Source organism: Microtus pennsylvanicus, chromosome 10, assembly GCF_037038515.1.
Source record: "Microtus pennsylvanicus isolate mMicPen1 chromosome 10, mMicPen1.hap1, whole genome shotgun sequence".
Classification (NCBI taxonomy): Eukaryota; Metazoa; Chordata; class Mammalia; order Rodentia; family Cricetidae; genus Microtus; species Microtus pennsylvanicus.
In genome coordinates this window covers 90,021,936-90,046,769 of record NC_134588.1, presented here as the reverse complement: position 1 = coordinate 90,046,769, position 24,834 = coordinate 90,021,936, and the positions used below count along the sequence as shown (strand labels likewise).

Below are 24,834 nucleotides of genomic sequence, written 5' to 3'. Positions count from 1 at the left end.
CCAAGTGCTGAGATTAGAGGCGTGCACCAACCATACCCCATTCTACAGGAACTGTAAAAATACAGGTAAGATTCAGAATCACAAGGAACTAGCTGGAGACATCTTTCTAGGCTTAGGCGGTGAATCATGATGTTTGATCCCAGAGTGAATCCAGCAGAGAAGTGGACCAAATAGGAAAGAGATGCAGTCAGTTACAAGATTCGTCTCGAAATAGGAGGCACCTGTGTTTGGCTTAGCAGGCAATTAGTTATCTAAAATTGGGGCTGTGGATGGAGAGATGCTCAATCAGTAAAGTGCACGGCCTGGAAAGCTTAAGGACCAGGCTTTGATCCTAAAAAGAAAGAAAGAAAGAAAGAAAGAAAGAAAGAAAGAAAGAAAGAAAGAAAGAAAGAAAGAAAGAAAGAAAGAAAGAAAGAAAGAAAGAAAGAAAGAAGGAAGGAAAGAAGGAAGGAAAGAAGGAAGAAGGAAGGAAGGAAGGAAGGAAGGAAGGAAGGAAGAAAGAAAGAGAGAAAGAAAGAGAGAAAGAAAGAGAGAAAGAAAAGCATGGTGGTTTTATGTGCTTGTAAGCGCAGCACTTTGGACATGGAGCAAGGCAGATCCCTGTGGTTCTCTGGCCAGCCAGTCCAGTATAGCTTCCTGGGAGGCATTATCTAAAAAACAAGGCAGTTCTTTCCTGAGGGATGGTACCTGAGGTTGACGGATGGTCTTCACATGCATGCAGACGGGCACCCACCCCCTTCCGTACACACCCAAATACAGTAAAATTGGGGGTAGAAGAGATGGCACAGTACCTAGCAGAAGCAGGTACTGATGGATCTGCTTTAATTGTGTTGCTATAAAGGGGGAAAGGGGAAATATGTAGGAAAATGTGAAAGGGGCATCCTTGAAGAAACCAAAGATAGAAAAGCAGTTGAGACTGCCCTGCGTGGGGGCATGTTTTGCCCTTCACTAGCTCTTTCCAAACTCTTGTGCCCGTAACTTCTGCCAGAGTTTATTGGCATGCCTCTTGAGCATGTGTGTGACTGCAGGAGCAGCCTACACTTTGAAGGCCTGTTCAGAAAGGGGTGCAGCTGGAAGGTGTGTTTATTCAAGCTCAAGTAAGCGGAGGTAAAGGAAGGTGTGGTCAGGAACTAGGGCAGGTTCCCCTCTCCTGGTCGGAATAAGTCCAAAGTCAGCTGTATTGCAGATTGCCACGACTGGTTTCTCACCCAAGGTCATGTTAGTTCATCTAGACCGCAGCTGAACGGAACTCTGCAGTCCAGAGACAAACTGAGTTGGAGTCATTCCCCAGGTGCCTGCTAAGCAGTTCCGGTTCTGTCCACCAGGGGTGCGGGTGCTGCACAGCTAGAGGGCACTGTGATGTGATGCTGAGCTCCTGTCCCAAGCCAGACTCCCGTCCCCACCTTTCCATACACACCACCCTCTTCTTCCCTTTAATTCTCCATTAGCTGTGGATTCTGGCCGAGGAAGACTTTCGCTGTGTTCTTTGTAATTGTTACCTGGATTTGCCCTTCTTCCAGGCCCCCATGGTAAGATGTTTCTTTGGCAGGTTACTGTGATTGAGGCTGGGGGTGTGTGTGTGGCCATCAGACTGAGAGATATATGGTATTGACACCTAGAGATTATTCAGCTGTGATCAACAGCATGTGCTGATAATAGAAAGAAGGATATCCGACCTCTGTTAGGCTGTGTCCTTGTCTCTAGGAAGCAGGTATCCAAGAGGTATGAGCATTGTAAGCAGAAAAGGAGGATTAGCGAATTCTTGGTGGTTCAAATGTTACTGAAAATACATTTTTGAAATGTCAGATTATTTGCATAGCGGTGAATCAAATTTCTGAAAAAAATGGAATTCCAAATATTTGCTTTATATTTTAGTTCAGCTTCAACCCAAGTCAAAAATGGATGTAATTTATTTTTATTATTGACGATACTTGGCTTCTTCCCCAAACATAGGGGCTCTAAACTGCAATGCTACTTAATAGCGTTGGCCAGTAATGACAAGGGTGATTCCTTGTGAAATCTTTATTGTCTTTTGCTACCAAATCTTCCTCCTTTCTCTCTCCTTTCCTCCTGTATTCAGAGAGAATGGTCTAGGCGCTAAAGGAGGGTGCCACGTTTGTTTTGGTTTTGTTTTTTATGCCACAATTCCTACTCTATTGTCTGTCTATTACTGGCCTGAATAAATGAGCAAACAGTCCATATTTTAAATGTACTTTTACATGTATGTTATGGCTCTTGAAATTCTTATAAAATAAAATGACTTAGAATAAAAAAAATCTTGGTGTAAGGGACAGACTATAGGCAATAGGAAACTATTTGCTTGCTTGTTTACTTGTGTTTATTATTTGTGTGTTTACATACAGAGCTCAGAGGACAACTTCATGGAATCAGTCCTCTCCTTCCACTTTTATGTGGGTTCCAGGGATGGAACTCACATCAGCAGCTTTGCTTGGCAAGTGCCTTTACACCTCAAACCCAGTCTAACTTCAGCTTGCTATCTAGCCCAGGATGGCCCTTGGCCTCTGCTCCCCCTGCCTCCACTGCCCAAGTGCTGGAATTACAGGTGTGTATCACCATACCTTCCACACGGCAGGCAAGCACTCTTTCAGATGGACTACATCACCAGCTTGGCATCTCTTGAGGTCTGCTTCTTGAAGGGCGTGGCTAGGGAAGTCAGGCTATGGCCTCTGGTAAGGTTATCAATGTGTTTTCTTCCTTCTATTGGGACGGATTCCTGTGATTCCTAGCAGCATACTCATTTCAAAATAGTGGAGTTTCAGGAGCCAAGTGAGGAACTGGGTGCCTTTAGCCGGGACTGGACGGTGGCGTCGCTGGAGGTCTTGGCTCTGTGTCTGAAGCAATTGATTATTTTAGTCTGTATCATACATGTTTGAGAGCTTTCCAGATATTTTTTTTTTAATGTGGTGATACTAAAATGGAGACCAAATGAAAGTGCTTTTTGTTTTCTTGTTGTTTTGTATTTTTGAGACAAGGTCTCATTATGTTGCCGGGAGCTCACTGTGTAAACCACTCTGGCCACAAACTCATGCCAACCCTCCCTCGCCAGCCTCTCGAATGCTAGAACCACGGGCATGGCTCATCAAGCCTCTTGAAAATGGTTTTGCTAAATGTGAGGAGTACTCAGAATGAAGTTCATTGAGGAAAATGATGAATTGGACTGCCGGCAATAAACATCTGTACAGGCATAAAAAGTGGCTGTGATTGGAGAAATTTCATGGAAAGACTTGGGGTGTAGTCTGGGTGAGTGTTCTGCAGCGAGGCAGAATGATGCAACGTCCTGTTCAGGACTTCAGATATGAGCTGAAAACACGGAGGTGGAGGCATCGTAAGCCGTATGAGTATCATTGGTCTAGCTCCCTCCCCCATCTTCCAATGCAAACTGTATGAGTATCATTGATCTAGCTTCCCCCCCATCTTCCAATGCAAACTGTATGAGTATCATTGGTCTAGCTCCCCTCCCCCATCTTCCAATGCAAACTGTATGAGTATCATTGATCTAGCTCCTCCCCCCATCTTCCAATGCAAACTGTATGAGTATCATTGGCCTAGCTCCTCCCCTCCATCTTCCAATGCAAACTGTATGAGTATCATTGGTCTAGCTCCCCCCATCTTCCAATGCAAACTGTATGAGTATCATTAATCTAGCTCCTTCCCCCATCTTCCAATGCAAACTGTATGAGTATCATTGGTCTAGCTCCTCCCATACCCCACTATCTTCCAGCCTGACAATGTTCAGATGGATTAAACTGTGGGTAGGTTTGGAGACTGACCCGCACTTTGGAGGTGGAACTCTTGGGGAATAGCTTGGAATTCACAATTTTTTTCTTATGCAAAAAGCCTGGTTCCAGCCCTTAATCTTCCCTGCGGGTGGAGTGGTGTGCCATTAGCATTTGGTTAGACACAAGGAGTACTTGCCTGACAGTGAGTCATTACACGGCAGGGTGAATTATTGAGAGAAGGTTTGGTATATAGGGGAGACTTTCAAGGCAGGCTGTATTTGTATCTCATGGAATGGCTTAGGTCCATCTGAGGATGTTTAAGTCCGCTGACATGGTCCTAGGTGAGGGCCAAGCGGGAGCTGATGACCACTCGGGTCCCTGTTCTAACCTGGAGGTTCCTTCCCCCAGAGTCTTCTCTGGAGTTGTCCACATGCTCGTTCGTCCCCAGAGCTGCTTGTTAACGGACTGCACAGCATTGCAGCCCTTGCTGCCAGGCTGGTGGCCAGCTGTGGCGCTGCAGAATGGCTGGTCTAATCGGAATCCATTTCTCTGTTCTCTTTGCAGTATGAGTTTAAAGCCAAGAACATCAAGAAGAAGAAAGTAAGCATCATGGTCTCCGTGGATGGTGTGAAAGTGATTCTAAAGAAGAAGAAAAAGGTGAGTGACTCTGGACCGGAAACTGGCAAGCTAGGCATGGGCCATCGTTTCCTTCTAGAACATTATCCAGTGGCCTCTGCTTTGTCCAGCAGTAATGTTGCTAACCCACAGCTGGAGCATAGTGAGGCAGAGGCCTGTGACCCAGTGGGCCTATTGCTCAGAATGAGTCTCAGTAACTCATAGCCTGTGGGTCATTTCCCAGCAACCTCATGTTCAAAGTCTCTCCTCCATTTGAATATCTTTACCCTTGATATGTGTGTGTGTGCACGTGCGTGCGTGCATGTGTGCATGTGTGTGTGTGTGTGTGTGTGTGTGTGTGTGTGCGTGTGTGTGTAGACAGAGTCTCATTATGTAACCTAGACTGAACCTGAATTTGCATTCCTCCTGCCTTGGCCTCCTGAGCACTGAGCTGACAGGTATATTCTCACACCTGGTTTATCTGAGTCCCATAGTGGGAAATGCTTCCACATTAAGTGACACTCACGGAGCATTGCTCAACTCAAATCCAAAATGTTTCAAAATTGAAATTGCTGGGGCATCATGACAGTACTGCAAACGTTTCAGATGCTGGGCCATTTCGAATTCAGATTTCCAGACTGGTCAAGTCTATACAAGCATTCCTGAATAGCATCCCCTCCCCCAGTCCTCTGAAATGAGAAACTTGCTAGTGTTAAATGTTTGGGATAGAGATCGTCAACCTGAAATTAGTAACAAGCTTCAGAGGCGGGGGAGCACAAGAGAGGAGGCAGCCACCTGGACCACTCAACCCCACCCCAAGTGTCCTGCAGCCCCCACTCTGTGTGACCTGTGACCTTCTTTCACAGCTGCTGCTGCCCCTGGGCAGTGCCTTCTCCCTATCCACACAGGTCTGCACATAGGCGTGGGGTAGACCTGAAGTTTCTTCTGGGAAATTCTTGACTAAGAGAGATGATGAAGCACGTAGATGCCTCTTAAGTCTCTGGGGTTGAAATAAGTGAAGAAAGAACTTATAACTTGAGGAAGACCTTTTTAGAGTTGGCAGAATCAGTCCAACCCACGATCCTGGTCCAGGGAGACTGGTTTCTATCATGTGTGTTAGATTGCTGTCCTCGGGTCTTCACATGAGGGGAATTGGTGGCTTAGCGTCCTCCACTGATAAAGTCATTTGTGAGCGCTTATCCAGGTGACGGGATGTTTTCACACCCGTTGTTACACAGCCCTTCACCAGTCACTGTGGCCGTGTCATTGGCTGGTGATCTCTTCACAGACTTTCCCTGTCCCTTGCCAGGGGCTGAGTTATTAGTCTTTCAAACTTCAAAATCCAGGGAGCATTGTAGAGGGGCAGGAAGATGATAGGAGACCAAGATGGGGAAGAGTGCTCCAAAATCTGCCCTCTGGATATGCCGGAGGTATGGGAACCATGAGCACACTGCAGCTGCAGCTGCCTGCACATGGTCTACACAAAGAAGCAACAGGATATGACAGTAGGAGGAAGACTAGTTGGGGGGAGGGGTCAGCAGCAGGGAGACTAGTTAAGGGGAGGGGTCAGCAGCAGGGAGACTAGTTAGGGAGGAGGGGTCAGCAGCAGGGAGACTAGTTAGGGAGGAGGGGTCAGCAGGAGGGAAGAGTAGTAAGAGAGGAGGAGGGGGTCAGCAGCAAGGAGACTAGTTAGGGAGGAGGGGTCAGCAGCCAGGCGATGAGTTAGGGAAGAGGAGGGGGTCAGCAGGAGGGAAGAGTAGTAAGAGAGGAGGAGGGGGTCAGCAGGAGGGAGACTAGTTAGGGAGGAGGGGTCAGCAGCAAGGAGACTAGTTAGGGAGGAGGGGTCAGCAGCAAGGAGACTAGTTAGGGAGGAGGGGTCAGCAGGAGGGAGATGAGTTAGGGAAGAGGAGGGGGTCAGCAGGAGGGAGATGAGTTAGGGAAGAGGAGGGGGTCAGCAGGAGGGAGATGAGTTAGGGAAGAGGAGGGGGTCAGCAGGAGGGAGATGAGTTAGGGAAGAGGAGGGGGTCAGCAGGAGGGAGACTAGTTGGGGGGAGGGGTCAGCAGGAGGGAGACTAGTTGGGGGGAGGGGTCAGCAGCAGGGAGACTAGTTAGGGAGGAGGGGTCAGCAGCCAGGCGATGAGTTAGGGAAGAGGAGGGGGTCAGCAGGAGGGAAGAGTAGTAAGAGAGGAGGAGGGGGTCAGCAGGAGGGAGACTAGTTAGGGAGGAGGGGTCAGCAGGAATGGGAAGGAAACAAGAGCAGGCGATGGGGGCAAATATGATCACAATACATTGTACACATGTAAAAATTTGTCAAAAAGTTAAAAAGGAGAAAAAATGCATAATAAACTTATTCCTCTGGCCTGAAATATTATCCAGACTTACAGTTTTGAAGCTATGATCCCCGGGACGTTAAGTCACATGACCAGCTCAAGGCAGAAGACTTATAAACTGGGCCAACAAGTCTCTTAATCCACTCTGAAGTAGAATTGTCTCCTGGACCAGAGGTTATCCTACCAATCTGAGGCAAAGCACATGAGAAGGCAATTTAGTGCAACGCTGCTGGGTGGACACAGAGTCAGGCCTGCTCTGCCTATTCTCCACTAGGAGTGTTGGGTCCACTGGATGTTCAGAATGACCTAGTTAGTCCTGGACAGAGCTTCTCTGCATGACGGTCTGACTTCTGTTCATCTATGGCTAACACTCCTAAAATCTCCACCCCACTTTCCTTGTGCATATTACTTCTAGTTAGGCCCCTGGGAGCTATTGTGTCCGCTTTAGATAACTTTAGCTCTGCTACCGTCCACTATGGAGTAGCTTCAGGTCTTGTCCTTACAGGATGGTCTTATTTCCCAGCTCACTCAGGGCTCCCCCTTGTATCAGGTACCATGTGTGGTGCCATCTCCATCATGTCTTGGGAGACCGGCTAGATCACACACCGACAAGGGCAGCAGAATGTCAGGGTGTTACCTGGGAGAGAAGCCACCCCCTCTTTCCCTAAGTACATGAAAGCTAAGCTAGGGCAGCATGTCCCTGAGGGAGTCCTGGGGACTCGTGACTCACTCTGAAACTGCATGCTTGGTAATCTGTAGCGTTTGCCCTCCTGCCCCTGAAGGAGGCAGGGTAGCAGGTCAGTCCTAGATCTGATTCTTCCCATGCCAGCTTGGGAAAGAGGAGCCTCCTTTCTTATTTCCTCCACCCACGCCTGGTGTCCATTTCAGGGCCCGAGCTGTGCTGTGGATAATGCCTTTAATCACTGTGTGCATATTCTGCCACCTCTGGCAGATGAATTAGAAGCAATCAGCCTTTTTGTCGTCTGCTTCCCACACGACAGTCGCCGTAGCTGAGAGTGCTGCCACCAAAGTCAGGCACACTCCCTCTCTTTCTCCCTCGCATAGGGCTGAGAAGGGCGTGACGTGCCACAGTGTAACTGTTCAGTTTTCTACAAGGAAGTGGAGCAGGCAGCAAGTGCCAGGAGTTAAGGCCACCATGGCTAAGGCCTGGCCCTCTTGCCCCCTAACCCTGGCCAGAGCAGCACAGCTTATGTTGAGCCTGGCGCTCCTGCCTCGGACTCAGTAACTTGGTTGTGAGATGTTGACTGGTCCTCCCTCCTGCAAGAAGCATGTTGGCTTTCACTGGGTCGGGGTGCCACGCTGAAAGGAGCCCGCAGCAGAAGCAAGAAGACCTAGTTCTGGTCCTGGCTCCACCCTTCCTGGCATATGTTCTGAGCAATTCATTTTCAGCTTTTATATGAAGTGAAGAGATGGCTTGACGAGGATTACTGTAGGTTTTTCTATTTAGATCCCAGCACAAGCCACGAAGCCATGCTTTTTAATGCTTGTATGTAGATCCAGGTCACATGTATGTGCTCAGGCCCCTGACAACCTACTTGGCTGCAGAGAAAGCAGACTTCAGAAGCCAGTTTCAGTCTTCCCGGGACACTCTGAGGTCACACACCTCCCAGACCAGCCATCAGGAGCCTCTTTGTCTTCAATCTGTCCATGACTGATCAGTGATGGAGTCCTTCCCACCGTAAGAGACATGTTTTAAAGGGACCCCTGCTGCCTAGTGAGCTTTATGAGGCCAGGACTATCTTTGTGAGCTCAACATTTTCCTGGGTGGCCTGACATTTCTAGAATGTTTTTGTTGCCTGTGGCTGTGGGCTAGCTGTATGAATGGATGTCATTTGTATGCGGTCTCGTCATTAAATCCAGAAGAAATCAGCAATGAAGTATTTTTTTTTTTTTTTGGTTTTTCGAGGCAGGGTTTCTCTGTAGCTTTGGAGCCTGTCCTGGAACTAGCTCTGTAGACCAGGCTGGTCTCGAACTCACAGAGATCCACCTGCCTCTGCCTCCCGAGTGCTGGGATTAAAGGCGTGCGCCACCATCGCCCGGCTAGCAGTGAAGTCTTAACTGTTGCTTTTGGTCATAGCATCGTTTTCCTTTTCTGCCACTGTCCGTTTAAGGGATTGAGCAGGGAGTTGGGACGTTCCTGAGTTCAGTCCCGGAACCGGTGTAAAGAAACTGAGCAGAGGGCTTTGAGAGATGGCTCAGTAGGCAAAGAACTTGGTGTAATTAAAGATTGAAGTTCAAGATCCCTAGCACTGGGTAAAGTCCAGACAGGCATGTGGGCTCTTTGCAACCCCAACACAAGTGTTGGGACATGGAACCAGGGATCCTGGCTAAGTAGACAAGCTGGAATCAGTGAGCTATAGTTTCAGTGAAAGACTCTGCCTCAATCGATGGAGGACAGCTGCAGAGGTCAACTTTGGGCTTGTACATGTGCAGGTATGTAAATAGAACGCATATTCACCCGTGCACATACAAAACATGCATGCGTATATGCCACATATACACACCTCACCACATATAAAGCTGAGCATGGTACAATCCAGCAGAGGGGAGACGGAGACAGGTGCATCTCTGGGAATTGCCAGCGGCCGATGTAGCCTCTTCGTTGAGCTCCAGGAAAGGGAGAGACCTTGTCTCAAAAACCAAGGTGGATGACTCCTGAGTAATGGAACCCCTGGGACTGACATGTGCAAGCATGTCACACGCGCGCGTGTGCGCGCGCACACACACACACACACACATCTATCAAAGAAAGATCTGTGTTTAGTAGTAGGATTTTCAGATGGCACAAGCCTTCATGCGTATTCCACTAGTGAGGGCAATAGCCAGATATGAAATGGTCATTCCATTGCTGTGTAAAAACCATCTTTTTGGTTTGCTAACAAGCATTTAGGAATGCGCTCTCCCTGAACTGGTGCCAACATAAGATAATGAATCTTAAGTTGAATTAGTTTCAGAAGCTCAGTTGCTAAGATAATTGCCTTTGCTTTGATGTATTCCAATCAGAACATCATTTTCAATGTTCAAGGAGGCCCAAGCAGTTATCTTTTCTGTGTAGCTAATCATGCTCATTTATTATAATCCTAGAACCACACTATGGCACCATTTGCTGGGAGTAGAATCCCGACTAAGATTAACCTTCAACTTCGTCCAAGGAATTTTTCTGTTAAACAGCTCAGTTTCGTGTTTTCAGATTTCTTCTGTAAACCACTGACTTTGTTGGAATCCCCTAAGGTGACAGATTAGAAAGGCTTCAACATTCTAATGAACAAATACTTACCGTGGATCCACCTATAGTTCTGGGAACTACAGGCTGGAAGCATAGAGGAATCAAGTGTGTGTGTGGCGGTGGGGGAGTGAGAGGTATATGTATATGTTTCATAGGTGCACATGTGTGGAGGGCAGAGTATCACATGTTGGGTATCTTCTATCATTCTTCACTTTATGTGTGAGGTATGAGGTATGTATGATTTCTCCCTGATCCTAGAACTCACAGGTTCTGCTAGGCTGATCCCCTGCCTCTGCCCTCCCAGTACTAATGTTATATATAGACAGGTGCTTTCAGTGCCTTTTATACAGGTGCTGGGCATCCAAATTCAGGTTCTTAATGCTTATGTGTAGCAGGCACTGTCCTGACTGAACCATCTCCACAGCCTTAACATAGCTATTTCATTTTTAAAAAATTATTACATGTGTGTGTGTATGAGTCTGTTATCTGCCTTTCTGTCGTCCGTCTGTTATCTGACTAGGAATCCAAATTCAGTTCTTTATGCCTCCACAGCATATTTGACTTTGGCCACTGTCTCAGCCCAAAGCTGTTTCTTAAAATAATTTTTATTACATTTGCGTGCGTGTGTGTGTGTGTGTGTGTGTGTGTGTGGCTTGGTGGCAAATGCTTTTACCACTGAACTATCTTGCCAGCCCCAGACTGACTACTTCTGATAGTATTTACACAGAAGGCCATTACAGCTCTTGGAAAACTGCACTAAAGGTATCTTGTTGTATTTTGGAGTGCTGGAGGGTGAACCCAGGGACCCATCCCACATTAGAGTAATTTATCTCTCTCCCCACCTGTGTGTGAGCCTCTCGTGGGAAGGGAGCATGTCCTCTCTAACTTGTTATCTCATCTGCTTTGGAAGGTGGAGAGAGAGAGCGAGGGACAGCAGTAATTACAGCCTAAGATGATGATCGGAGCGGCTGCTAATAATAGCGCACACTGCTGAGCACCTACGCTTTCTAATGAGTGGTCCGTGATGCACTCAGATTTTCTGCATCCTCACGTCTCCCAGGATGTGAAAACCATTCTCATACTCTGCCCCACTCCCATCCCTTGCTTATTATTGTTCCAGACCCGAGGCTTGAACTCGGGACCTTACACACACCAGGCAAGCATTCTACCACTAACCTGCATCCCCAACAAAATCCAATATTTAACTCCTATTACCAAGGCCACCACCTCGCAAGGAAATTACCGTATTGTCCAAGTGATAGTGTTACTATGGAAACAAAGAGTTCTTTCTGAGCTCACTGGGTAAGGAAAGGAGGCCCTCAGAATTACAGAACCAGAGTTTAGAAGAACTTCAAAAATGATCCGGTTTATTACCACTGCCCCAAGTTGATTAGCTGTGGCCACAGAGGATGAGCGGATGAGAGCAAAGTCACCAGATAGTGACAGGGAGAGATTGTGAATTTGCAGCCCAAACCTTGTCTTCCTATCGGATTGTAGGACTTTATTTCCTAGTAGTTTTAAAATAATCCCATTAGAAATCACACACACTGTGTGGGGTTCATTAGCCCTTCAGTTTTGAAATGTGCTATCCTGGAGCCGTTGATTTCCCTGTGCGTGGAAGACAGCTTTATTTTCCGGCTAGTAACTGTTCACCTAAAAGCAGGGGAATGTGTCAAGCTGAGTTTATACAGCCTATGGTTTATAGAGCCTTGCTAGGCCTTTTGTATTTATTTTAAAATAAGCTGCCATTGCTGTCTGGTGAGTGAATAATACCAAACTTCAGACTAGAATGCGCTTGCCTCTGGTCTCCAGTAGGGTCAGCAAATAAATTTCAGTACACATTCCTTTACTACCTCTGGGTTCTTATGAGAGGGCTACGAAGGTGCCATATACATTCCTGACTTTCTAAAGGAGAGAGGGACACTGTGCTAATTCTTCTTCACTCTATTCTCCTCTCACTTGTCTAACTAGTCATACCTGTGAACCGGATCTCAGAAAATATTCTAACGCCTTTCCATAGAGGACTTGACCTGAACTCGGAACATAAAGGAATGAAGGTTCTGGATCTGGGACCTGCTTACCCCGTTAACAGACTCAGAGAAGCACACACAGGCCCTTCACCCCCACTCTCTCTGCTGGAAGCTGAGTCCTCCCCTGGCAGTGGAGAGGAAAAGATTTGTATTCATCACCTTAACAAAGAGAGTAGGGTTTAGCAGCAGGTAAGGCTGGCTGTTTACAACAGGATGAAGGGGCCTTAGCGGGAACTCATTTGCCCTCGCAGCCTCTGTGTTCATCTTTGAAACAGGAGGCCAATTTCAATATGGAAATGTTATGCAGAAATTCCCTGCTTAGGTAGATCAGTGGGGGCTGGAGGTGCAGCTCCATCGGTAACGTATTTGCCTAGCACGCATGGAGCACCATACACACCAGCTGTAGGCCTACAGACCTATCATCTTAATATTTTAAAGACAGAGGACAGAGGATTAGAAGTTTAAGGTCATCCTTAGCCCTGTATAAGTTCAAGGCTAGCCCTGGCTACAAGAGATATTGCCTCAAAACAAAACAAAAACCAGTGGGGGGTGGTGATTGGAGAGATGGCTCAGCAGTTAAGAACACTTGTTGCTCTTACAGAGGACTCAGGTTCCACTCCCAACCACTAGGTGACTCACAACCATCAGTAGCTCCATTTCCAGGAGATCTGATGCCCTCTTCTGACTTCCACAGTAACTAGGCGTGCATATGGTACACATAGATACATACATACCTGTAGGCAAAACATTCATACATGCAAAATAAATAAATCTAAAAAACTTTTTAACAAGCAAAAAGCGCCCAATGGGTTTTTCTCCCGTAAGAACTAGGAAACATCTGAAAATAAAAACTGAAAGAGGTAAAGGTGAGTTCCCTCCCTCTCTTTGTCCTTCCTGCCCTGCCCTGTTAGTCTGAGAAGACACTAGTGCCAGGCAAAGGCGTAAAGGGTAGCAGCCAGGAAGGGCTGATGTGTGCCAGACTGTGGGGCTGCTTGGTTAGAGCCACGGGGACTGCCGGGCAACCTCTGGACTGGCAGGCCATTCCTCAGAGACTCCCTACTATTCCTGGGAGGACTGCTTTCCCTCCTCAGCACTGGGTTAGGAGCAGCCAAGCCTTGTGTGATCCCTGCTTGATTGTAATGATGGCCTGCAAGGTACAACAGCCAGGCACTAGGTTAGCAACACTCTCTCTGGATCTTATTACAGTATGCTCTTGTGCCCACACCTTCCAAATGACTTTTTTAACTACTTTGCAAGTCAGGTAACAGTGATACTCACCTTTGATCCTACCACTAAGAAGGCAGGCAGATCACTATGAGTTTAAAGGCCAACATGGTCTACATAGTGAGTTCCAGGCCATCCTTGGCTACATTAGTAAGACCCTGTCTCAAAAGAATTAAATAAATAAAATAAGCATTAAAAAGACTCTATAATAAAGAACTTATAAAAGAAAGTGGGGAGTCATGTTTAGAGAGATGGTCAGGCTAATTAAACTTGGGCTCACAGCACCCATAAAAGGCTCCGTAGGGCCCTGGGGGTAAGCAAGGGACTTACACCTAGGGCTGCAGAACAAGATGTGGCTTGAAGCTAGGTATTTGTGTGTTTCACCAGGAACCAGCTCCACACTTGTGGCTTGCCTCCATTCCATTATATTATATTTGCAGAGTTGGTGGGAGGTGAGTGTTTTCTTGCTGGAGACTTTGCTAATTTACCCACCACCCTTTTCTACAGTTAACGCTTGCACTCCCAGAGGGTCCGTGTGAGACATGTCTGGGGTAGAAAGAGACTGAAGGTAGCCCTGCTGCTCTTCCCTTGCTGGTGAAGGACACTCTGTCCCCAGAGGGGTGCTGCTGGAGGTTTAGAGGTCTGGACCCCTGTTCTATCCTTCCACTCCACTCCAGACTGGGAACGTCTTCATTTCCTGCCTGTCTCAGAGACTACAGCTGAGCCAGGATGGGGAGTAGCAAAACTAAAGATGTCCTCACAGCTACCAAGAATTGAAGGCCTATTTTCAAGCATTTATGTAAGGAGAAAGGAAGGGGAGGGGAGAAGAAGAGGAGGCTGGCTTTGGATACAGCTTGGAGTTATGTGGGCTTGCTGAAGATGGTTGAACCAGTTTGGCTATGATAACTGTTCAGTTATACCTTCTAGCCTAAGCTTGAAGCTAACCTTAATTTATAATCTTGAAAAGATCAGTTATTAGTCTTTCTTCCTATTTCATTCTCTCGTTGTTATTATTATTTGCTACTTTTCCATGAAAAATGTATTTCCATCTGGAGAAATGAGAAGGGGGTGGCTTGTTTGTGTTGTCGTCTATTTGCCTTTCAAACGCTTGTGAAATAGAGGAGGTGAGAAATCATTTCGGACTAAGGAGAATCTAACAGTCCTTCAGTTAAGCTGGGGTCTACATAGCTCAGGGGCAAGGTGCTGCGGGAGTCTCTGGGTTCCGTCCACTGTGCTGCAGAAACAAAAGCCCACCATGGTCTTCAGTTAAGGCACTGCGGAGATGTGTGGAGCTTCCCCTGGGTTGAGCTGGTCCCAACACTGCATGGTGTCTAAATTATCCCCAGCAGTGGGGCCAACATTGTTCTAAGAACCAGGAAGACTGCGTTCTTGTCCTGAAGAGGCTGCAAACCGGGAGCCACACCTTACTCTGGTGAGCTCTGTGGATGAGGTGGGCAGGAAGAGCACCAGGTATGTGACAATGTTGAGGGCTGCAGACCTTCCCATCCTGATATTTTTGGAGTATCACTGGCACATGGAAGAGTCTGGGTTTAAAGAAAAAACAAAAAGCAAAATTCCTGTTTACCTTAAATTCTTGGGTAATCAAAACCTTGGAGAGGCTACCCTTCCCCTAAACCTTTTGAGTTACTGTGTTCATTTCTTGCTCTCCTCATAGATTTATTGGATTCACCCAAGGCTTACTGCAAGGTTTTTAATGAAGAGGAGAAAGTTTTAATGGGATTTTTCAGAAAAGGACAATAATTGGGTGAATGTATTGCAGAGAGTTTTCCTTCCTTCTAAGGATGTGCTCTGTGGATGCAGGAATTGCTCCTAAAATTAATTTCTGGCTTCAATAGACTCTGCCAGTATTGGTTGATTCCCGTGAAACTCATACAAGATGCCTGGAGCCTGGCCTTGCCATCCTCCTGTCCAGGAATGCCAAAAAAGGGAAAGAGCTGCTTGGCATTGTTTTGCCTCTCTACTCTTTCCTTTTAATGGAGAGGTTGGTTGCGTTCTTTAGAGTTGCAAAGAAGAGTCCTCCCAGGGTTAACTTTGAATTGGATGAACAGACTGGGCAGGCCAGAAATGTAATCCAGGTTCTGATTCGGTCTCAATATCACAGCTACTTTGAGTAGAAATACATGTGGGTCACAGAAACCATCTGCCATTGCTGGGGCTTGGACCATGGATACCAGGAATTAAAGGATTGTGGGCTGAAGTTTCTTTATGCCTCATCTATGCCAGACTCATAGTTAAAGAAGCTGGCAACCCGGATCTGCCATGGGAGCACGTGCAGCCTGCTCTCTAGCCAAAGGAGAAGAAAAAGATCACCTTGGCCATGTAGAACACAGTTGAGCATGACTGCTCTCCCAGGCAAATGCTTAGAAAATAGTTGTTCTCTAAATTCCCAGTGAGGCCAACCCAGCTAAGTAGAATCCTGACTTCCCCACTGCTGGGCTAGAGTCAGGCACCCTACCCCATCAGAGAAAGCTGAAAGCCTTCCATCCTGGCCAGATGGTAATGTCTCCTCCCACCTTCTCACCTTATTCCCTGTGTGATGTCAGTGAAGGCCTGCGGGCTCCTGGACCCCCACCAATGCCCAGCAGTAATGAGGCTTCATGCAGTATCAGGTGAAGGATACATGGAAGGCAAGCACAAAACACTCTGGTAAAGCTACCTGACAAAGACTCTAACAGAGTAGTCATAAAAATGCTCTTAGAGCAGCCACAGAGACTCTTGTTTCTATTTTCATTTTGAGAACATGCCTTAGTATATTACCCAGGTTGCTCTTTAACTCCCGGGGTCAGTGATCCTCCTGCCTCAGTTTGTTTAAGTGTCGCCATGTCCGGCTCCTGTCTTTGAACAAATAAAAAAGTACAAAGTAGGTACATAAGAAATTAGTACTAATTAGAATTAAATAGAAATCTTAGAAACAAAAAAAAAATTGACAGTTGAAATGAGCTCACCAGAAGGCCTCAGCAGCGAATAGTCGGTGCTTTATAAATATTGCTGGTTGAGTTGAAAGGTCAGGCAGAATAGATCATGACTACAGACATGGCTTAATTTAATGTTCATGTTATATAAAAAAAATCCACCACCCACCCCCAAATCAAATCACACCTCATGTATTTTATATTGTTCTTTAAATAGTGCATATAGTAAACTTTTGTAGGTTGGAAATAGCCATCCAGCTATTAGAACTTTAAACCTTGAAAATATTTCTGCTCATCAGCTGGAAAATGGCTCCAATGGATGCCTGTGGGGTAGTGAGGCAGCTGATGAAGTGGTGAGGCCGATGGGTTCAGGGTGATGTCCTTACCAAAACACAGCAAGGGCCATGTTTTCCTCCCATGCTGACCAGACCACAGGTGAGTCAGAGTCAAAGGGCTTCAGAGAATCAGGGTTGCAGGAGCGGGGGTCATACGTACAAAACGTGCCAACCATGATAGCAGAAAGTTTGGAAAATGTGTCCAGTAAGGGCTGTTTGTAAACCCTGGAACTATTTAGTAAAGAAGTTCTGAACCTGCTATGTTCACGTTTCTGAAGGGGTTCTTAGAAAATTAATTAGTCTCCCCATTCTGTGCTATTTTAAATAGGCCGTTTAGAACATTAGAGGGTAATGAAGAGCCATTATGAAAAAGGCTCTTTAAACAATAGTTACAATTTAGGTATAATTGAAGTTTTGTGAGCTGTAAAATTGTTTTAATTGATTAATATTGAGTACTTGTGAACCAGTCTAAATCTACCTCTAGTTTTGCTTTGATGTTACATTATCAAGGGCTGGAACTGCTTGCACAAGATCACACCAGCCAAATTCTCACAGTGATAGAGTAGGGACTCGTGAAGTTCCATCCTCAGCTGAGGAGCTGTTGGCAATTAATGGCATCTCGGAGAGAGTCAGTTTCATGCTCCCATAGATGGTCCTATACCTGTGAACACCTAGGCTGCATGAAATGGACTCTGTGAATATAAATAAAAAAGCTCATGGTGTTGGGAAGGAGAAGTAGTTAGGTAGGGAAGTGAAAAGAAGGATCAAAACACATTGCATGCATGCATGAAATTCTCAAACAAGTATTTAAAGGAAACAAGTGTGGGGTGTGTGTGTGTGTGTGTGTGTGTGTGTGTGTGTGTGTGTGTGTGTATGTGTGTGTGTGTGTTTTCCTCTTGGTAAAGCTACTTGCTTCTGATATTACTCTCTGGGCCTGATGGTCTTCTGTGATCTCTTGGAGAGTGTCTAGCCATTCTGTGCCTTCTATTGAAAACTCCACCTCGCTAAGACCTCATTTATTAACGCAGTGTTTCCCTGCTCTCTTGAGTCTTTTCTTTTTCACAGACGAATGCAATCTCCCCCAGTTTCCCTTGACAACACTATGTATCTGAGACAAAGACCAGGAAAGGTGGTGCAGGATTCTCTGTGTCCCTGCACTGGGAGTCAGGCCTGAGGGAAGGTGGCTGATCTCAGGAGCTTTCCCTCCTCGCATTGGGGTGCTGTTCACTTCTTCGGGCGCTTCAGTTTGAATTTTCTCATCCCCATTCTTACCCTCAGTCTCTTCTGTAGTCACAGCAAGTTGGTGGCAGCCAGCATCAATATCCTTTTCTGAGGGACTGCAAGGGCACTAGTCAACTTACCTGACACACGGCTTCAGTCCCTATCCCTCCCAGAGGAGCCTGGGGCTACATTTCACTTGGGTTGGACAATATCCTCCATGTATTCTAAAGGATTATCTTTGCCCCCTTCTCTGTTTTATTCCCCCTTTTCCACTCCTCTAGATTGATTGATATATAGCCTTCTCCCTGCCCCCTTACTTTCTATAAAGAAATTTAGAGTCCGCCTGTGTGCTCCCATGAGGCCTTCTTGGCTCCTTCCCATCCTCTGTGCCTGGAGAGATGCTTTCCTAAAGCGCCTGGAGGAAACTGATCAGACCAGACACATGACATTTTCCACTTGTCCTTTTGAAGCAATCAACTCTGAGCCTCTTAGAGGGAAAAAGTCAGGCACAAATGCGTGTGTTTGCATATGCATTAGTAGCACAATGTGTGCCCTGATTCTGCCCTGAGGACAAGCCTAACTTATTCATTTACAGCTTCTTTTATTGCAGAAAAAGGAGTGGACATGGGATGAGAGCAAGATGCTGGTGATGCAGGACCCTATCTACAGGTAAGAGCCCAGCCCAGTGCTCAGGAGGATGCAGAGCCCCAGGGACCCTTGCTGTCTCCTGGAGCCATCTCTTTTGCCGGTGGGTGCAGACCAATTTAAATAAAATACTAATTCCTTTCCCCTCTGAGACATGTAGATGGAACTATCTTTAAGGTTAAAAGTTTTCCTGGTGATGAATTGCCCTGAGGGGGGTTTGAGGGATCTCTACTTGCTGTTTAATTCAAATGGCCGCATTGTAATTGGAGACCTTTTCAATTTGTGGGTTTTTGTGCTACTTGGAATTCCGTAATTGCATAGACATTGATCACGGGAAGAGAGGTAACTGAGTTAGCTCATCTCCCATACTTCCAACTCCCCAGTGCCGTCGCTTCCACTTTTCTTCCTCCTTAGAATTTGAACATAGAGAAGAGGTTTTGGTCATGTGAAAAAGCAAAATGTCCCAAGGATACGCCCAGGACAATGTATGGTCTGAATGCTTATGATCCTCCAAGATTTATCTGTGGATAACTTAACCCTCGAGCTGATAGCATGAGGATGGATGGTATATGGAAGGAACTAGGCCATGAGGGTAGATGTCTGGGATTAGAGAGGTCTTAGAGAGTTATTAGTTTGCTCCTATCACCACAAAGGACGGGGCTCTTAGGTACCATCTCTGGACCAGCAAATAGATCTCCATCAGATACTGAGCCTGCCAGTCCCTTGATCTTGGACTCTCCAACCTCTGGGACTGTGAGAAGTACGATGTTGGTTACAAACCATCTGGTTTATGGTGTGCTATTTTAGCACCTTGAACTGACACACCCTCAGAAGTTGCTTTCACAATTAGATTGGTACGACCCCTGTAGAAGTCCAATGGCTGCCACCCATGTGTTTTCTCTAAGGATGAGAAAATCAGTAGCAATAACACAAAACCCAGGGCTGTGCCTGGAACCATGGCATAACCCTGACTTGTGGGCATCATTCTTGCATCTGCAGATCTACCTCCTCCCTTCTGCCTGTTTTCTCCACTGGAAAAGGAGTTATCCTTAGGAGAGTCTGGAAACCTAGACTTAGACCTTGGCCTTTGCCAGCTCTCAGATTATTATTACCATGCATTTGGTGACTACGTAGGTAAGGGCTCTTGAAAGAGTTGTTTTAGTGTATTATTGCAACTTGTTTGTTTGCCTGTTAGCTAATTGAATAAGTAATTCATCACTAGGCTGTAAGGCTCTTTAAGGGAGGAACTATTCTCTGTTAACCTTTGTATATGGTGTGTCAAGCCTGTGCCTGGCCCATGTGAGACACTTAGTAAGTGGTTAGATAAATGTGTTAAATTACGGTATGAAAATTAGCATAAGTTATGGTAATTCACAAGAGGGAACAATTACTTTCTATTTGATTGATGAGGAAAGGCTTTAAGAAACATCGCATTAGCTTAGAGACTATAAATAGACAAACTACTACACGGTGCATTTTATAAAGGAAGAATGCTTTATGTGAATGTGTGGTATCTGTGTGTGCAGGCCACACGAGCGTGGGTGGCTGTCGAGGCCAGAAGAGGGCACTGCATCACCTGAAGCTAGAGTAACACTGACTGATGTAGATGCTGTAAACTTGGGTCCTGTGTTCTCTGGAAGAGCAGCAAGTACTTTCAACATTGAATCATCTTGTTGATAGAGGGGTTTTTTGTTTGTTTTGTTTTTGGTTTGGCACCAAGTACATAAAACAAAATGACCTTTTGCAGATGCTGTTCATGATTTTTTTTTGAGACAGTGTCTTTGTGTAGCCCTGACTGTCCCAAATCTCACTATATAGACCAGGCTGGCCTGAAACTCACAGAGGTCCATGTATTCTGCTTCCAAAGTACTTAGATTAAAGGCATACACAACCATGCCTGGCTTGTTTGTGAATTTTAATTTTGCCTATTCTTGGTTGGAAAGACTTTCCCATTTCATATATTCTAAACAAACTGTTTACTTTTAAATAATTTTATTGAGGTAGAATGACATTTCTTAAAAAATGAGAATATCTTCCAAACAAATAACTTGACAAATTTTTATATGTATGTACATTTGTGAAACCATCACTTTAGCCAAGATAGTAGACATTGGTGTCACTCCAGAGTCACCTTGTGCCCTCTCCAGTCCTTCCTCATCCCACTCCATATTCTGCCGACCCCCACTCCACTATTGAATTTTGAGAGATTCCTGAATAGAATCCTTTTCATGCTTATGATGGGTGGATCTTTGAGTCCGAGGAAAGCCTGGTCTACTGAATGGGCTCCAAGACAGCCCTATCTCATAAGTAGTTTTTTTTTCTAATTACGTTTTTTTAACTTAATTTGACAGGGTCGCATTATGTAGGTCAGGCTGGCCTCACACCTGTAGTCCTCCTGCCTTGGACTGCCAAGTACTGGGGTTATAGGCGGGCACTACTATGTCTATTAAGTTTCAAATTTTGGTGGAAGTAAAATTTATCACAAAATCATTCCCTGACTCAGAGACTTTCTGTTTTCATCTGGAGCATGATAGCTTTAGGCCTTATTTATTTATGTATGTATGTATTTATTTATTTAGGGTTTTTGAGACAGGGTTTCTCAGTAGCTATGGAGCTAGTCCCAGATCTAGCTCTTGTAGACCAGTCTGACCTCGAACTCACAGAGATCCACCTGCCTCTACCGCCCAAGTGCTGGGATTAAAGGCGTGCACTACCACCGCCTGGCAGTTTTATGTTTGTGAACATGTAAATAGTTTGTTTTGGTTGCGTGTGAGGGGTGGACTAAGTAGACCTCCTCCCCTACTCTGTCCACTGTCCTCTGTCCACTGCTGTCTACCACCCATGGATAGCCAGTTGTCTTGACCCATTTGTTGAAGGTTATTCTTTCTCCACTCAACTGTTGTTGCATCTGTATTAGAAATCAGCGAGCCATTTCTTTATGGTCAGTTTCTATTCTGTTCATCTAATTATATTGATTCTTGAAATTGCATAGTAATGACCCTCCAACTCTCTTCTATTTCTGAGATTTCCTTCAATTTGGGTAGTATATCTTTTCCCATCTATTCATTTTTAGAAAGAAAAATATACCCTGAAGAGGGGAACATCAGTGAATTTTTAAATGAGTATTTCTTTGCTTCAGAACACATGCACACATTCTGTCTCTCCTGTCTCTCCCTCTCTCTTCCTTTTTCTCTCCCTCCCTCCTTCCCTCTCTCCTTCCCTCTCGCCCTCCCTTTCTCTCAGATACACACACACACACACACACACACACACACACACACACACACAGAGAGAGAGAGAGAGAGAGAGAGAGAGAGAGAGAGAGATTTTTTTTAAAGTGTTAGGATTTGATAGGCTATTCTACATGCTATATTTACTTCCACAATGTGGAATTTAATGGTTCTTTAAAATTGCATCATGTTATTATTTGTTTATGTAACTAACTATGACAGGTCTTAGCTTGTGGTAGTTTCTAGACTTTTAGGAATATTTAAAGTAGTTGCTTTGAATCCTTTCTGTGTTCTTTGGTGTTAAGGTTTTCTTAGCCTAAATACAGAAATGAAGGTACTATGTCTACATATCACTGTGGTAAGGACTTTGCTGTGGAACGTAGACTTGCACAGTTCCGGGGGGAGCTGCAAATAGAAGGTCCAGAAAGGGTCAGAGCAAAATCTTTCACCCACCTTGCCTGCTGTGGGTTCTGAGTCAGAGCAGCCAGAAGCAGCCGGGAGCAGCCGGGAGCAGCCGGGAGCAGCCGGGAGCAGCCGGGAGCCGCCGGAAGCCTGAGTTAGAGTCTGCTGGATTTCACCTGCAGAGGGCCCAAGTGCAGGGTCCATGTGAGGCTGCTGTCTCTTCCTGGCAATGCAATCAAGCTTCTGATGTCAGACCTGGGCCCCTGCTATTCAGCAGAGCTGACAGCTGTGAAGGAGAGCTGGACACATACATACAAAAGTGAGGAGAAGCTCCAAAAAATCATTTGAAGGACCCGTGATGCCCAGATGCTCCCTCTAACCCCTGATGATCTCCAGAAGAGAACGGCTGTTGCTTCTCTTCCACCATCCAAATTTCTCACTAGTCTGTCTTTAGGGGAAGAAGATCCTGGAACACATAGGTTTCGCTTGGTCGAGTTCACTCGGTAAGAATTTATACAGCAACCTAGTAACAGGCTGACTCTCCTTCCTAGTTTTCTGTGTGTGTGTGTGTGTGTGTGTGTGTGTGTGTGTGTGTGTGTGTGTGTGTGTATGTATGTGGCTTTAATGAGAACATCTTCTTCCAAGTCACACATGGAATAAAGCAGATATGGGCCTGGAAAAAGAAGAGCATGAGGGTTTTATTGTTGTTTTGTTTTTCAACTCTTGGCCAACCTTGGATTTCATTTCCTTCGTGAGGAAGCTTATTTTACCTTTCATTTTAAATGACATAGTTCCTAGGATAAAAATAAGTTCAATAGTGTATTTACTTATTTCACATGGTGGAAACCATTGCCTTTGAATTTTAGTGTGACTGCCTGGAAATCACCTCTCCTACTCGTACTGAGCACAGACAGAATTAGCATATTTAACTACATCCGTCCCTGTGATATTTATATTCCTTGCTACTAGAGATTGAACTACAAACAACCCCCCTACTTTTTTTCCCCTTAATGCTAAAGGAAGTAAATCAATATGACTCGAAGTCTTTGGGAAGCAGACTAGAGTAATTCTCCAGTTCTTTCAATGACCAAACCATGTAGATTTGTTCCCAACAGGCTTCCAGACAGTTCTCAGAAATGGCATTAATATCCAAACAGCTGCTATGGTAATCTGAAGTCAGGCAGGTGTATTCCAGTATTGATCTTAATCCTCCATCCATGCTTCGATTCTTGAGTAAGTGAGAAATCAGTTATTCGGGCTTCCTGGAGAGGGAGGAAAAAGTGCGTGGAAAACTGCTTGACGCTGGGATAAACAGTGGTATTTCCTGCTGAGGCCAGTCGGGAGGCAGAAACCATAGCGATTTAAACCGAGTTTTCTAATAATTATTAAACTATTAAGCTGCTTGCATAAGCAATAGGTTATCAAATGGAAATCCCAGTGTCAATTCCCTAAGAATTGTTGACTAGGAATGTCCCTGGCTTTCCCAAGACAATACAAGCAATTACTGCTGTTATTAATTACTCAGCAGAACTGGCTGATAAGACCCTATTTCTGAAGACACGTCATACCTTGGTGACAGGGCATAGAGAAAGAAAGTTGGAACTGGGCAGGAAACTTCCTCTCTGCCGTGTAGCAACCATAGTGCCAGAAGGTGTTATGGAGGATGCTAGAGGAGAATCAGCTGCAGTCCTAACCAGCTGTGACCCTTGTTGATTGACAACCAAACAAGATGAATTCAGTGGTCCAATAGACTGGCAAGTCTATTATGGGAATGTCCTACTTGGCTTTGTCTACTTGACACAGCGCAGAGTCATCCGAGAAGGGAGTCTCAGTTGAGGGGTTGCCTAAATCAGATTGGTTTGTGAGCATGTAGGAGGGTCTGCCCACTGCGGGCAGCATCGTCCCTGGGAAGGTAGTCCTGGACTATATAAGAAAAGCTAACAGCTATGAGCCAGCAAGCAGCATTCCCTCCAAGGGTTCTGCCTTGATGTCCCTCAGTGGTGGACTATCACCTGGCAATGTAAGCCCAATAAATGTCTTCCTCCCCTAAGTTACTTTTGGTCATGGTATTTATCACAGCAACAAAATAAAAAGCTAGGACAAGGAGTAACCAACCACTTTCTGATGCCCATTCCACAGGAGGGAATGGGCATGCGGTGCTGTAAGTATGGCTATAGTCCATGGCTGGGAGTGGTGATGGGCCTTAGTGGGATGCTATGGTCACTACTTTGCTAAATGAATATGGTGTGCCTGTCTAATTGGCTTCAAATCTGTGCTCATAGAATAGTCAGTTTGGGTCAGAGAAACTCTTTAACAGTGTTGACTGCAGAAAACCGTAACTGATCAAAGTACAGAGAATAAACCACTGTTGAAGTCTGAACACACTGGGGCATCTCTATCCTGCCTACAAGGCTCAGGGAACATCGTAGAAGAAGAGATAGAAAAAAAATGTTAGAGCCAAAGAAAGGGGGTAGTGGTGTGGAGCCCTGGCTTCTGGACATGACCTGGCTGCTGGATTCTTGAACTCACAGCATCTCTGATCACTTCCATAGGATCTCTAAAAGACCAGGGGCTGTCACCACCCTGGCTTAGAGGAGGAGGAGGCTTTCAGGGCTGCCTTAGTTGCTTTGTTATAAAACACCCTGACAGAAGCAACTCAAGGGAGAATGGGTTTACTTTGTGCCACAGTTCAAGGGTACAGTCCACCATGGCCGAGCAGTGACAACAGCAGGATCTCGAGGTAGCTGGTCACATCACAGGCACAGTCAAAAGCCAGAGTGCTGAATGCTTTGGCTGACCTCAGTTGCCTTTTATGCAGTGTCTAGGTTCTGAGTCAGGGAAAGGTATCACCCACAGTGGCCAAGTCTGCCCACGTCAAGTAA

At 45.7% G+C, this 24,834-nt stretch overlaps 1 protein-coding gene across 5 annotated transcripts in view; it reads left to right on the top strand.

The window, feature by feature from the left end:
* Nos1ap (nitric oxide synthase 1 adaptor protein) overlaps positions 1-24,834 on the top strand; it is a 283,618-nt gene that overhangs the window by 187,971 nt on the left and 70,813 nt on the right. For 3 of the 5 annotated variants that reach the window (XM_075989049.1, XM_075989053.1, XM_075989051.1), the window contains exons 3-4: positions 4,305-4,397; positions 18,271-18,344. In XM_075989049.1, the coding sequence (XP_075845164.1) occupies positions 4,305-4,397; positions 18,271-18,344 (167 nt within the window). The remainder of the gene's footprint in view (positions 1-4,304; positions 4,398-18,270; positions 18,345-24,834) is intronic. The other 2 variants (XM_075989050.1, XM_075989054.1) reach the window with 1 other exon arrangement.